Genomic DNA, 14,510 nt, shown 5'->3' on the forward strand with positions numbered 1-14,510 from the left:
CCCTATAGTCATGAAACATGTTAATGAAGTTTGTCATTGTGAGGTTTTAATAAGATAATATGTGTTAAGGCTTATCACATGGTATGGTAGGTATCAATTGGTGGGTCTGAATCTAGATCTTATGAATATGAATCTAAAACTTACTTAATCAGACCTAATGCACACTATTCTTTACAGTGTTCCCAGAAAGTTCTTGGTCACCTGCATGGTCTTTCCAAACTGACATTTTCCTATTCTGCCTAATTATCTCCATCATACCACTTTATAAGGTTCAAAAATCAGCAACCCATTAAATGCAGATATGATAAATGCACTGTATTTCCCTCAGGAAATACAGAAATGTAAATTAGTAATAACTGTTAAGATAGAGATAGAACAAATCAGCTCTAAATACATACAGCCAATTCTCGATATTCCCTGTGTTTGTGTTCAGTAAGTCACAGTAAACACTGAATTAGCAAATACTGAATGACTGAACTCATACACATATATACACGTTTCATATATATGAAATACATATACATAAGTCATATATATATATATACATATATATATATATATATATATAGTCACACCTCACTCAGATTATAATCTGAAATTGTAAAAGCAACTCATCCTGGTAGATTCTGTTTCCTTTACTTTACCAAGAGAAAATGAGGTTCAGAGTGTTCAGCGATCTGCCTGCACTGTGCAGCTGCCCCACAACTGGAATCCCCAGTCAGAGCGGTGGCTTTTTGCGCTGTGCTGTACCACCCACTAAGTCTCCACCTTCTGGTCATCTCCACACGAAAGCTGAAACCAGAAGGCAGCTGGGAGCCTCGGCTAAGAACAGCCACATGAGGCAAGTATTTTTTCCCCATTCTTCACGTGTTCATGAATGACCACCAAGTGCCATGAGTATTAATTTTGGGGTTACAAATAAACTTGAGCAACTAGTGAATTTACAAATATAAAATGTGTGAATATTAAGGTCAACTGTATTAGTTTTTAATTCAGGTTATCCACTATTTAATTAATGACTCTCAAAAAGAAATGACAAAAGCAATTTGTTCCAAATGGGAGTACAGAAAGTACTTACCTTGCTTTTGAGCTTGGAAAGGTTTTCTCCCTTCATTATGGTGCTTTATGCCTCTATCAGCCACAAAGCCAGAGGATAAAGTCACATTGGTGGGTTGGTTTCTCATTTTCTTAGCATGTTTTCTTTCTTTTGCATTAGACATTTCTGGAAAGAAAGTAATAAATTCAGTACAAGGAAAGGAACTTCCATTCAAAAATAAAAATTAATTCAATAAATAAATACTCATGTGACTCAAAATTTGATTCTTCAATATAATGAATTTTCATTTACAAAAGGTAGGTTGATATCAAAGTATTATCATGATATTGATCTTCAGCAGGGATTCCTAACCAGGGGTGTCTAGGGGAGCTATGAATGATACTGACACCAAAAAAACATGATTTAATAGAAAAAGTTATTCTACTGTTGGAAGCGCCCATATTAGCACATTCTAGCTTGCACCATCAAATAATTAAATCACATTCCAATGCTGACACTGCAGAAAGTCTGTTTAAAGAATGAAAAATGAGGTATGAGATAAGATCCTTAAGCCATGGGAAAAAAAATAAATCAGCTAAATCATTTAATCTAAATTTAAAGTGAAAGAAGAGGCCACCTGAAGCAATGAAATACAGAACACACTACTCCGAAATAACCTCTACAGAAACAGAACATAAATCACTGATGTTTTCATTTTTCCTGCTGAGACCAGCTGTGCCTTTAATTTGTAACAGCAAAAAGATTTCAATGTGAAGTAAGAAGGATGAAGGACAAAAACCTGGTAGAGCCTGATGGATTTACTCAGGAGCGTTCAACTCTCAAACTCAACATCTGCCTTTTTTTTCTGAATAGTTTGAAATGTCTGTTTTCTGTTTTGAAATGAAATTCATTAATAACCTAACCTACTAGACACATCACTTTTACCAATACATGCCCTGTAATATGTGACCTAACTGTAAGGTAAAGGAGAACTAAAATTAATTTTAATAAAATAACAATGTATTTCCCATATGTAAATATTTCACCACAACTGTACTAGATGACATTATGGAATAGATATTTTGAATCCAGGAGATAATCACAACACACAGGCATTAGCACAATCCATAAAGCTGGAGAAAGCTTCCATGCAATATCATTAACTCTTTCCTTGCTGACTGTAGGGAAATCTGCTATGTCCTGCATGAAGGAGGGGACATTAAGAGGTAAGGAAGCTCAAAGTACCAGAACCAAGCTGTTCTCAAAGCATTTCAAGAGTTTAATACTAGTCTTTATCTGTACCTATACACAGAATTACCACGAATGCAACAGCTACAAAGGCAAGGTGATATAGGTGTTTTACACTAATGCCTCAAGGCAAGGTAGCAATACTACTGTGACATAATTTTCCAAATGAGTAAACACTCCTTGTAAACTACCAAAAAAAAAAAAAGTACAATCTTGACTTAATTTATTGCACTCCTGGAAAATTCAGTGTACTTTAAAACCATGCAAGCAATACTTTGTGCTTTTATGTAGAACAGCTAAGTACTAGGCTACTCTGGGACTTTTTGCAGCTATAGAATACCTAACATCCCCGGTCCCTGCCCAATAAATGCCAGTGGTGTTACAACAATCATTATGCCAACCAAAAACAAACTTTCAAGCTGCCCATCAGGATTTACACCACTCCCACTTAATGCCACCAAGTTAACTACGATTCATTCACTTACCTCCTATCCAAAGCAAGACTTAACACAAAGTTAAGAGTAACCCATGTGGTGTAGTGTTTAAGAGTTAGAAAGACCTAGATCCAACTACTCTTCCTTAACACTTTTTAGTGGTATAAGCTTAGGAAAATTACTTTCCTTCTTGGAGTCTCTCTCCTCCTCCATAAATGGGAATAATCGCAAGGTTGCTGTGAGAATTAAGTAACATAATGTACATAACATACAGCATGGGGCTGTGCATAAATGAAGAGCTTAGTTAATGCAGGTATTACTCTTAAGTAATGAAACAACAGAGATTTATGTCATTTCATTTTCTCACTCCATTCTGCTTTCACCTAAGTGAAAGACAACCATACTTATACCCAAAACATTTTTCACATTAAAAAATACGGAGGAAGTAAATGGAGTTCTGCAGAACCAGTTGGATAGTGAAGAACATCTATCAGATCAGTATGCATTAAGAACTGCTCAAAGTTATTTTACTAAACAATGTGGTCCACCTACTATTACCTGCTTGAATCAGAACTTATCCAGCAAGACAGAACACTACCTGGGAACCCTGGCTCTGCTCAGGACTAGAGTGGGCCAGGAGGGCTGGGACTCAAGACTGGGATAACCTTTGGAAGCCCCACCTGAGCTTAGGTTCCAAACTAAAAAAGTAGCAGATTGATCTAGCAGTGGTCCTCAAACAATTCAAACAGCAGAAAAGAATAAATATAGAACACATGCTTATGACACCTAAGGATTTAATCTAAAATAGTTCCCAGAAAGAATCTCAACTCTTGACATTCAAGTGAATTTTACAACTATTTCTAATATTCATAGTTTGTGTTGGTTTTCATATTCATTCAGTCAAAACTTGAATGAGCACTAAATATGTGCTAGGCCTTATAAAAGTGTTTTCCTTCAAATCTCCAAATAAATTGGACATGTCACGTTTTCTCATAGAACTTAGTATCCCTGGTTGACCAGAAGCACCCCTTGGTATAGCTAACTCCAGTTTGAAAACCTGGTAATTAATTAATCAGATGACCTCAGATTCCTTCCAGATTTAAAAAGTTGGTGATTCAAACTTGAAATGAAATCTGTCCTAATACAGGTATCATTTCAAAGGGAAATATTTTATTTTTAATTTTTTATTAAGGTATGACTGATATACTCCTATGAAGGTTTCACATGAAAAAACAATGTGGTTACTACTACATTTACCCATATTATCAAGTCCTCACCTATACCCCAATGCAGTCACTGTCCATCAGTGAAGCAAGATGCCACAGAGTCACTATGTGCCTTCTCTGTGTTGCACTGTTTTCCCGATGATCCCCCACACCATGTGTACTAAACATAATACCCCTCAATCCCCTTCTCCCTCCCTCCCCACCCACTCTCCCATACCTCTCCCCTTTGGTAAACACTTGTTCATACTTGGAGTCTCTGAGTCTGCTGCCATTTTGTTCCTTCAGTTTTGCTTCATTGTTACACTCCACAAATGAGGGAAATCATTTGGCACTTGTCTTTCTCCACCTGGCTTATTTCACTGAGCATAATGTTCTCCAGCTCCATCCATGTTGTTGCAAATGGTAGGATTTGTTTCTTTCTTATGGCTGAATAGTATTCCATTATGTATATGTACCACCTCTTCTTTATCCATTCATCTACTGATAGACACTTAGGTTGCTTCCATATCTTGGCTACTGTAAAAAGTGCTGCGATAAACATAGGGGTGCATATGTCTTTTTGAATCTGAGAAACTGTATTCTTTGGGTAAATTCCAAGGAGTGGGATTCCCAGGCCAAATGATATTTCTATTTTTAGTTTTTTGAGGAACCTCCATATTGCTTTCCACAATGGTTGAACTAGCTTACATTCCCACCAGCAGTGTATCAAAGGGAAATATTTTATACAGTTAAATGATATGTAATGCTCCAAGAGCTCCTTATTTAAATAATCATTTGGTGAATTATTTTATAAATAAAAAGCGTCTTCTAATCATCATGTTTAATAAAATTTAACAAGCATTTGGGTACCTACTATGTGCATAATAAGTTTCAGGCTGTGTGTATACATACCAAAGTAGTAAAAGGATTCCTTAAAGAATTTGGTAGTCCTCGGCAGCTAATGATTACTGAGAACTGTGTGCCAAGTACTATTCTACCTGCCCTACTAATTTAATTCTCACAATTCTATGAGAGAGGTACTAGTACTATCCTCATTGTGTAAATGAAGAGACTGAAGCACGGAGAAGGAACATGAGCAGCCCAAGGCCACTAACCTTGTGATTATGTTGGAATTCAAACCAGGCAGTCTGGTTCTATTCACTATTTTTAAAACACAAAACAATTAGAGACTAAAACCACATATAATGAAGACTAAGTTTTCCAGTATAACACAATGGGAAACTGGAAAAGGGAAAGAAAAAGTGTGAATTGGCAGGAAAAGTCAAGGGAAAAATAGGATTTCAGTTAGTTGGAATTTGGATGGGGAAGAAAGAGTATTCAGGAATCTACTGTGTAAATTCAGGAATGACAATTCTGGACGACGAGAGTAGGAAGAGAGAGCAGAAGAGGACAAAACTGAGTAGGCAAGGGGAAAGAGGCACTGAGAGGTCTTTTATTACAAGCTAAAGCCTAAACCAGTGAAAAGGTTCTGAAGGTTCTTCAGCAGGAAACAGGAAAGCCAAACCTTAGGAAAGCAGTATGTGGTACAAAATGAGGGAGAATAAAGAGGAATTTCTTATATCACGTTTTAGAAGCAGGATAGGACAGTGATCTTACCTATCTTTTTCACTGTTGCATCTCCACACCTAGCAGAGTGCCCTGCACAAAGTAGATATTTGCTAAATGCAAACGTGCACGTGTAAATGAAGGAGTGAAGCGTGCCTGTAACGCATTTATTGACAGAATAAGAAATATATGGCTAAGTAACAACCCTTCTGACACAGCATGACTGAATATTCACCTAGAGACCAGCCCTGGGACCTTTGTCGGACCAGCATCTTATCTTCCTTTTTGAAATTAGATCCCAGCCATTAGGCTCCGTTCAGATCAAAGGGGAACTCATAGAGACCTTGTTAAGCTGGAAGAGCACTTAAGAAAAGAGAACAAGAGACAAGCGGGAAGGTGGGCAAGGCCCGGATCTCAGGGTGGTCACCTGAATGACTCATCTGATTCCTTTACGGTGTCACGAGAGGGGGTGCAAAGCGCAGTCCCAAGGCCGCCTCCGCCCAGCAGGGCAAAGAGGAGAAATAACAGGCGTAGGGGGCTCGAGCACAGGACCCGAAGGAGGTGCAGGGCCTGGAGAGGGCCCCGGGCGCAGACAGCAAGGAAGAGGTCAGTGGGGTCTGAGAGACAGAGGACGCGACGGGGAGCCGTACCAGCTCGCGGGCGCCGGGAGGGGGCCACCACACACACTCCCCACAGACTTGTGGACCCTGGAGGACACCAGCCCCTACGGACCTACCTGCCAGGCGCTCTGGGGCGGGAACCCTGGGTTCCCCGGATCAGAATGACAAGGCTCTGTGACAGACCCCTGCGAGGCGACGGGCGCTGCGAGGGAGCTGGAAGGCGCATGCGCCAATTGGCCGCGGCCTCCACGTGGCCCAGAGCCCCGCAGAGACCACAATTCCCAGAATGCCGAGCGAATCCGCCCCGGGCCGCACTTGACCGCGGGGACTCGCCGCTAGGCTGGTTAGTTGGGTGGGACACCAGCACGGTCAGTGTACGGGGCTCCACTCTAGGAGCGGCAGTAGTAAAAAAGGGTTTGCCATGTCGTCTCTGATCAGAAAGGTGATCAGCACTGCGAAAGCCCCAGCTGCCATTGGTCCCTACAGGTAAAAGGGAATGTGGGTGCGCAGACAGGACTCCAGGTGTGTGAGTTCGGGAGTTCGGGCCCTGGAGGCCAGACGGGTCAGAGCTGGGGCGGTCCTCGAGGTTCCTTCGGTCCAACTTCGTGAGCATGCTGAACCGGGAAAAAGGGCCAACGCGCCCACAGACCCTCAGCAAGCTCCCGGCTGGGAACCGGAGCCTGTTCTCCCGGGGACTTGGCCCCGACCTGGAGCTGCCTCGCTTGGCGACCAGCCAAACAGGAAAGCTCCTCCGGTTAGAAGTGGTCTGTTTTTTGTTTCTGTTATTATTATTATTTTTTTTTGGTAACTGGCTTATCGAGATGTAATTCACATACTCATAAAGTTCACCCTTTAACATGTACCGTTAAGTGGTTTCTTTTTACTACACTCACAAAATAGTGCAACCATCACTATATATAATTTCAGACACACATTTTAACCACCTCAAAAAGAAACCCTATACCTGCCAGCAATCCCTCCCCATTTTCTTTCCCCAGCCCCTGGCAACTACTAATCTACTTTCGGTTTCTATGGATCTGCCTGTTCTGGACATTTCCTATAAATGTAATCCCTTGTGACTGACTTCTTTCACTTAGCATAATGTTGTCTAACCCTCCTTTAAATCAGAAGAGTAAAACCTATCAACAGATGTGTGTGTCCTTCTCGCAAAAGCTGAGTTCTTTTTGCAGAAATGCTTAGCAAATCTAAGATTGCCCCCGACATGCTCTAGCTAAATATATGTATACTGGCCAGAAAGTCTACACTGTTTACATTTATTTCCTCTTGTCAAAGGACCGTTAATATAAATAGGTTAATTCCTTTCTTACAAAGCTTTATTTTCTTACCACATCGCAACTTTAAAATGACCTGATCTTATCCTGTGCATTCTTTTTTTTTTTATTTTTAACAAGCAGTATAATTTTTTAAATGTTTATCTTCCTTATTAGAAGACATTAGACTGATGTCTTGGTCATTCAGATATTTTTCTTTTTTGTAAAATGACAGTGAAAATCATTGAATTCAGTTTAAGCCTAACATTCTTGCAGAAGTATTACTATGCTTTAATAGCATGTTACTAATTATTATTTCTTTAGAATGCTGAATTATCTTTATTTTTTTTTTTTAAATTACTATAGACTAATTTTTTTCTATTTTATTTACTCTTTAGGTCCTTGACATTATTGTATTCTGGTCAGCAGTAGCTCATCAGTTTGTGTTTTGGCCACATATGTAGAAGAAGGTCCTGTACAGAATGTAATTCCTAACTGCATTTTTCTTTGCTTGGATAATCTTTTGGAGCAGAACCAACTGAGTAGCATGAGCATTGCATATTTGATTCTGTTTAAAATATCTGTTGAAATGCCCCTATTGAGCTTTTATAAAATAATATCGATTCTGGAGTTCCTTAAAGATCTTTGCATTTTTGTAATCCATGGAATTACTTTCCCTTTTTGATTATAAACTTTGGAGACACTCTCAAGACAATATAGCCAACATGTGATAAAATGATATAATCGGTCCTTCATACATAAAAGGTTATTGAATAAATCCACTGCTAACAGTCCAGGATGAAATGTCTACTATCATTCCAAAAAATATATATTATGAAGGACTTATCCTGTGCATTCTTGTAGACTTTTTTTTCCTAATAAAATTTTAGTTATTTTTAATTTTTCACTAAAGTATCTCCTGTAACCCTTTTTCTGTTTTTCCTTTTTAAAATATGTTTATAGTATCTGTTCACTGTTAGAAGAATGACAGCTGGAAAACTTATGCAACTGAAACATTTGAAGTAAAACAGACATGTATTACCTACTATTATGCCAAGCACTTGAGGGGATACAAAAATGTATAAGAAGCAATGTGTGATAGACATTCACACATCTAAGGGAAAGAGCATTTTAATTTAGTGCATGCTCTATGGCAGACACCATGAGACAACTCCTTCTCTAAGTCCCATCCCCATTTTGCAAGAACACTGAAGCCCAAAGTGAACTTGTCCAAGGTCAGACGGTCTGTAAGTAACAGAACTTGATGTGCACAAGCCCTAGCTCCCTCCTCAATACCACACTACCATGAGAAGTAGCACTCTTACTTGGCAGAACAGTAGTAGTTACAGTAAGGTTAGAAATAAAATGGAATGGGAGTGAGGTGGCATGTGGGGTAGACAAAGGAGGGGAAAGAAAGAAGTTGACGTGAACTTGGGACAGAGGAAGAAAAAGGTTTAGGAAGTCTCCTTGTGAGAGGTAGTCCTGGAGTTGGGTCTTGAAGGTTGGGTTGGCCATTTATAGTACTGTTGTAAGGTTTGATTTTTAGGATAGCTGTTAAGGATTCAAAAAGAAGTCGTGGGGTAAAGCACATTCCAGATAGGGGGAATGACTTGAGTCACTGAGGTCAAAGAATACAATAGCATAAAGATTTTTTGCAGGAAGTTTTAGTAATCCAAGTACTTCTACCCTATTATTTTCATTTGCCAAGTCTGTGTACCAGCTGTATTATTATTTACTAGCCGCTTTTCTTTGAGATGGCCCACTTTATTTAACAAACTTCAAAAGGAAAGTTTACAACAGTACTCTTAAACAGAAAGCAAGCCAATAGAAAGTAACAATAAAAAATAAACTCAGTTAAATAAAAAATGTTATTAAATTCTACCTAGATCCTGCAGTTGGCTCAGAACCCAAGGCCTGCTCTATGTTAAAAGTGATGTTTAACTTGTTTTCTAAAAATGATATTCTCCTTTTGTACTCAAGACAATTCAAGTCATAACTGCTAACATGTATGGATGCTTACTGAGCACTGGGCACTGTTCTAAGTGGTTTATGTGCAGAGTTCCTATTTTTCAGATGAAGAAACTGATGTGAACATGGTTAAATAATTTACCCACTAAGTAGTGGTGCAACAGAATTTGAACTTAGGCAGCAAACTCCAGAGCTCAGTCGCAATCATTTCATTTGCTGCCCCTGCCCAGAAGAATTGAAAGAGAACTGAAAGGGGAATCATTTCCTTACTGTGATTCATGTTTGTGTATGACCCACACTTTGGGAAACATTCGTTAGGAGTTGGACTTTGAATTTCTGTTTTACCTCTTGGTAAAAATTAGCTTTTACCAAGGTCCAGATTGTGATGGTTTCCAGTGCTAAGAGCCATCAAATGTTTTTGAAGAGGAAGTGACTTGATCAGCTCTCTTTAAGAAGAGAATTCCATAGTAATTTGGAGGGAGAGACGTTAAGAATAATTAAGAGGATATTACAATAAAAGTAAAACCAGTGATCTTTTTCCTCCTGATTCCTCTCCCCTAATCACAGAGTGGTTTTACTTCAGAACCAAAGCAAATCTTACAGAAACAAAAAGTAATTATAGAGCCTGGTGCAACACCTTCCTTGAGTGTGTACTTTGTTCAAGAAAGAAGGTATGACAGTAATACCCCTGGTTGACTTGGAAGAGGGGGTCAACTATCTGTGTAAAGCTGCAAGCAAAAAAAAGGAGGATCATATGAATATGCCAGGATGACAAAAGAAAAGCCATCGGCCAGCATCGTTGTGTGCAGTCTCCAGGACATTCTGCCTCTAGTGCTTTTCTGTATCAGAAGGAACCTTGAGAGATGCCGGCAGCGCATTGCTATCACATTGCTTTTGGTTTTGCTGGCACACCAGCCAAACAGTCCTAACATTTTGAAGTGATAGTCCATGTGGCATAGATTATGATAGCATTATTACTAGGATGCTTTTGAAAGAGTTATTACCGTTTGTCATGGAAATAGAACAAACACTTTTATGTTTTTAGAGTCTAATAACTTGTCTATGGAAAGTAGGGTTCTTATGCTCAGGGAGGATCCAGTTATTTTTGTGAACAGTCTCTTTACTAATGTGTAAGAGAGAGCCCTCATAGCTAGAATAGTTTCAGAGGTCCAGGGCTTAGTTTTGATTTTCTAAGAATTAAGGAGTTCTTTTTTATTGCCATGAAGGTTTTGACCAGTGATAATGCATATGAGCTTTAACTATGTTTCAAATATGGGGAGAGTTAAAGGTACTTTGCAAGGGACCTAGGGTAACCTAATTCTACACAGGACAGTTAAAAGAAACAACATTAGACTGTAATGGGGTATTGGGGGGGACTTGATGATGGGGGAAGCAACTTAATGTTGCTCGTGTAATTGTAGATTAATGATACCAAAAAAAAAGGTAAAAATAGGAAAAAAAAAAAAAAAAAAAGGAACAGCATTAGCTGGTGATACTATTCAAGCTGAGAAAAGCTTACACTTTAACAATCTCAGTAGTGATCTTTGTGGGCCAGAGAGCCAGGTAGTTGACAAGAATTCCTAGACTTTCTAAATCCTGTTACCCAGTTTAAATCTACCTCTTCAGCTCTCCAAAGCCCCCACTATAAGCCAGTAGGTCTTGCAAAAATGATCCTCAGTTGACAGCCAGAGCTGTTTAAGCTACTAAGTGGTTGGTGAGCAGGACGTCAACAGAAGCTACCTGTGCCCCTTGAATGTGATGGATCCCCAGGCCCCGCACAGCTAGGAACACAGTTAGGCAGTGCCCCACCCTTCCAGAAGTTCACAGTTTGGCATACCCCAGGTGATAAGATCAGAGCATTACCAGGTACAATATGAGGTAGGATTCTGTACATTGTGTAAGAAAGGTTCCACTGGAAGAACTCAGGGGTTCAGAAGGAAAAAAGTTTCAATCACTTGTTCAGGGAAAATGAGTGTGTGTGTGTGTGTGTGTGTGTGATGGTTTTCACTGTAGTTTTGTTTACAATAGCAAAGTATTAGAATCAGTGATGACTACTAGTTAAAGTATACCCAACAATGAAATACTCTGCAACTGTTAAAAGAATGAGGAAGCAGTCTACATAGAGTTGGGTACAGATTGTGATACACTGTGTGTGTGAAAAAAAGTAGAGGAGTGGTTAATATACCATATGTTGTGTGAAGGTGGGGGGAGCGGGAGGAAACATATACCCATTTTTCTTCATGTATGCATGAAACAACTTTGGAAGACTGTATAAAGAAGAGCACTGGTTATCTGTAGGGGCTGGGAACTGAGCAGGTGGAAGTTAAGGACAGAGGGGAGGCCTTTCACTGTAAGAGGGCTCTTGACATTGCAATTTTTTGTTTTACAGCTTCATTGAGTATAAGTTACGTATGAAATTCACCAATTTTTAAATGAGAGTTCCATGAGTTTTGGTAAATGTATAGCATCATGCATCTACTACCACAATCAAGTTTCAGAACATTTCTATCACACACACCCCCAAATTCCCTCATACCTATCTGTGGTCATTCCCTACATCTGCCCCTCACCCCAGGCACCCACTAATCTACTTTCTGCTGCTATTCTTTTGTCTTTTCTAGAATTTCATATAAGTGGGATCAAATAATATGTAGTCTTTAGTTGGATCTATCAATGGGTGTTCTTTTAAATTTATTTTTTTTTGCTATCATAAATAATGCTGTTCTGAACATTCACGGAAAGTGTTTAGACATGTGTTTTCATTTCTTTTGCATAGTTCTCTAGGAAAGAAATCACTGAGTTGTAGGTTAAGTATATGTTTAAATTTTTAAGAAACTATCGAACTATTTTCCAAAGTTTCTACTATTTTGAATTCCCACCAATGATGTGTAAGGGTTCCAGTTGCTCCATATTCCTTACCAGTACTTGTTATTATCAGTGATGTCTTATTGACTGTAGTGGTATCTAATTATGGTTTTAGTTTGCATTTCTCTAATGGCTAATAACGTTCAGCATCTTTCTTATACTCTTCGCATGTCTACTGTTGTGAAGTATCTCTTCAAATCACTTGCCCATTTTTTATTGGGTTGTTTGTCCTCTTATTATTGAGTTATAAGCATTCTATATATATTCTGGGTACAAGTCCTTTTTTAGATACTTGTTTTGCAAATATTTTCTCCCCCACCTATGACTTGTGCTTTTATTTTCTTAATAAAATTTTAACTTTTAATGAAATCATTAAAATTAAAAAATTACCAATTTTTTAATTTTACATTTTGTTCTTTGTGTCCTAGCAAAGAAATCTTTTAGCATTGAATTTTGTATTTTATATTTATGTTTTATATGTAACTGGATTTCTGTTCATTGCAGTCAAGCTGTATTAGTCGACAGGACCGTTTACATTTCAGGACAGCTGGGCATGGACCCCTCAAATGGACAGCTTGTGCCTGGAGGGGTGGCAGAAGAAGCTAAACAAGTAAGTCATTTTCCAATTTGAAGCTCTCTTTTCTACTGCTTTTTAATATTAGAAAGTATTAAGAATCCACATGCCTGATTTGTTTTATAGAGATTACCAGGTAACTGCTTTTTAAGTTCCTCACTGATTTAAGGCAGTTTTATATCAGTAGAAAGTTGAGAATTTGCTGAATCATTTAATAACCAAAAAAAAAAAAAATTCCTCCTTCCAAGGTGACTTTAAACCTGAATTATTGCATATTAACTAAATTTACTGTGCTGTCATTTCACAATATATACATATATCAAATCGTCATGTTAAATAACTAAAACAAATTTAATATTATATGTCAGTTGTATCTCAGTAAAACCAGGGCAGGGGGAAACCCCTGAATTACTGAAATCAGATGACATCTTGCCATTTCCACATGGATTGGGAAATTTTCTTATCAGGGCCACTGACCCTCAAAAAAACCCCACCACCACAGAACTAAAAGTCAACATTTGTTAGTAAGAGAGAAATATCAAAGGTTACACACAGTATGTTTTTTAAAATAAGAATGGGAAATAACAATTCTAACCTAATAAATAGAATCAAATTATAATTTAATGCATTCAGTGAGTCATTTTTAATATCCAAAATTAGGAAAATATTAATCCATGAAGAGCTAGTTAAATTAACCAGGCCAGAGCCATACAACTAAATTAGTATGGAAAGATCTCCACGATAAATTGAGACATGATAAAAAGCCACGGTGCAGAGCAGCATGCACAGTCTGCTGCCCTTTCTGTGTGTGGAGGGGTATTTGTGCCGGTAGAAGCACTGACTGTCTCTGGAAGGAGATACAGGCAACTGGAAACAGTGGTCACCTCTGATGAAGGGAACTGGGGAGATAGGAAGAGTAGGAGACATCTTTTCACTGCAGATGCTTTAAGCTTTTGAGTTTCTTGCCATATCCATGTAGTACCTATTTAGAAGATTGTTTTTTAAAAAACAAAGATATTACAGTATGACCAGTAGAGAGGAAGAAAGAACAAAAAACAGTAAGTCAAGGATGAAAGGGTGAACAACTTGTTCTTCCAAAGGCCAAAGTTCTAAATTTAGACATGATTTACTAAATTGTAATTTTTTGAGAGAAGGAAAGAAGAACTATTTAAAATCAAATATTGCTTTAAAAGAAAACATGTTTTAAGGCTTACCAGCATTCTTACCTTCAAAGTGATACAGAGTTAGGAACACCAGAAATGATTTCTGTTTCAGCTTAGCAGATGTCAGCTGAGAACGTCACACATTTTAAAGACCCTGAGGAAAAGACTTCAATATTTTAACTCACAAAAGGAGACATCTTCTTAATTGTATTTCAGAAAGATTCATTCCTTTAGAGGAAAGCCAAGAAGCAGTTCACTTGTGTACAGGTGGTCTAGAAAGAGAATTTCTAAGACAGGGAAAAATTTTCTGCAACATAAGCTATGTAAGGTGGTATTAATAAAAGATGATTAATCCAACTGAATCAAAGCTTTACTGGAACATCAATGCCTTAGGCCTTTCTTGCCTTGGTTCATAGGCTCTTACAAACATGGGTGAAATTCTGAAAGCTGCAGGCTGTGACTTCACTAATGGTGAGCAACTTCATATTACCTCACATTTCTATTTGGTAGTGTTTTGGTCATTTTGAAGAACACAGCATCCAGCAATATGACATGCCATA

The 14,510-nt window shown here is 38.3% G+C and overlaps 2 protein-coding genes across 3 annotated transcripts in view; one reads left to right on the forward strand and one right to left on the reverse strand.

The window, feature by feature from the left end:
* The window catches only part of RIDA (reactive intermediate imine deaminase A homolog), a 51,598-nt gene that overhangs the window by 33,900 nt on the left and 3,188 nt on the right, over positions 1-14,510 (forward strand). The window contains exons 2-4 of the mRNA XM_036875750.2: positions 6,469-6,595; positions 12,718-12,823; positions 14,367-14,421. Coding sequence (XP_036731645.2) covers positions 6,531-6,595; positions 12,718-12,823; positions 14,367-14,421 — 226 coding nt within the window. The 5' untranslated portion in view covers positions 6,469-6,530. The remainder of the gene's footprint in view (positions 1-6,468; positions 6,596-12,717; positions 12,824-14,366; positions 14,422-14,510) is intronic.
* Positions 1-14,510, reverse strand: part of LOC118907323 (ribonucleases P/MRP protein subunit POP1) — an 89,381-nt gene that overhangs the window by 26,635 nt on the left and 48,236 nt on the right. Inside the window, exons 1-2 of one of the 2 annotated variants that reach the window (XM_036875785.2) lie at positions 6,226-6,326; positions 1,079-1,222 (exon numbers count right to left, since the gene is read on the reverse strand). In XM_036875785.2, the coding sequence (XP_036731680.2) occupies positions 1,079-1,220 (142 nt within the window). In that variant the 5' untranslated portion in view covers positions 1,221-1,222; positions 6,226-6,326. Of the gene's footprint in view, positions 1-1,078; positions 1,223-6,225; positions 6,327-14,510 lie in introns of those variants that run through there. The other variant, XM_057497872.1, reaches the window with a different exon arrangement.

This window comes from Manis pentadactyla, chromosome 3 (assembly GCF_030020395.1).
Source record: "Manis pentadactyla isolate mManPen7 chromosome 3, mManPen7.hap1, whole genome shotgun sequence".
Taxonomy (NCBI): Eukaryota; Metazoa; Chordata; class Mammalia; order Pholidota; family Manidae; genus Manis; species Manis pentadactyla.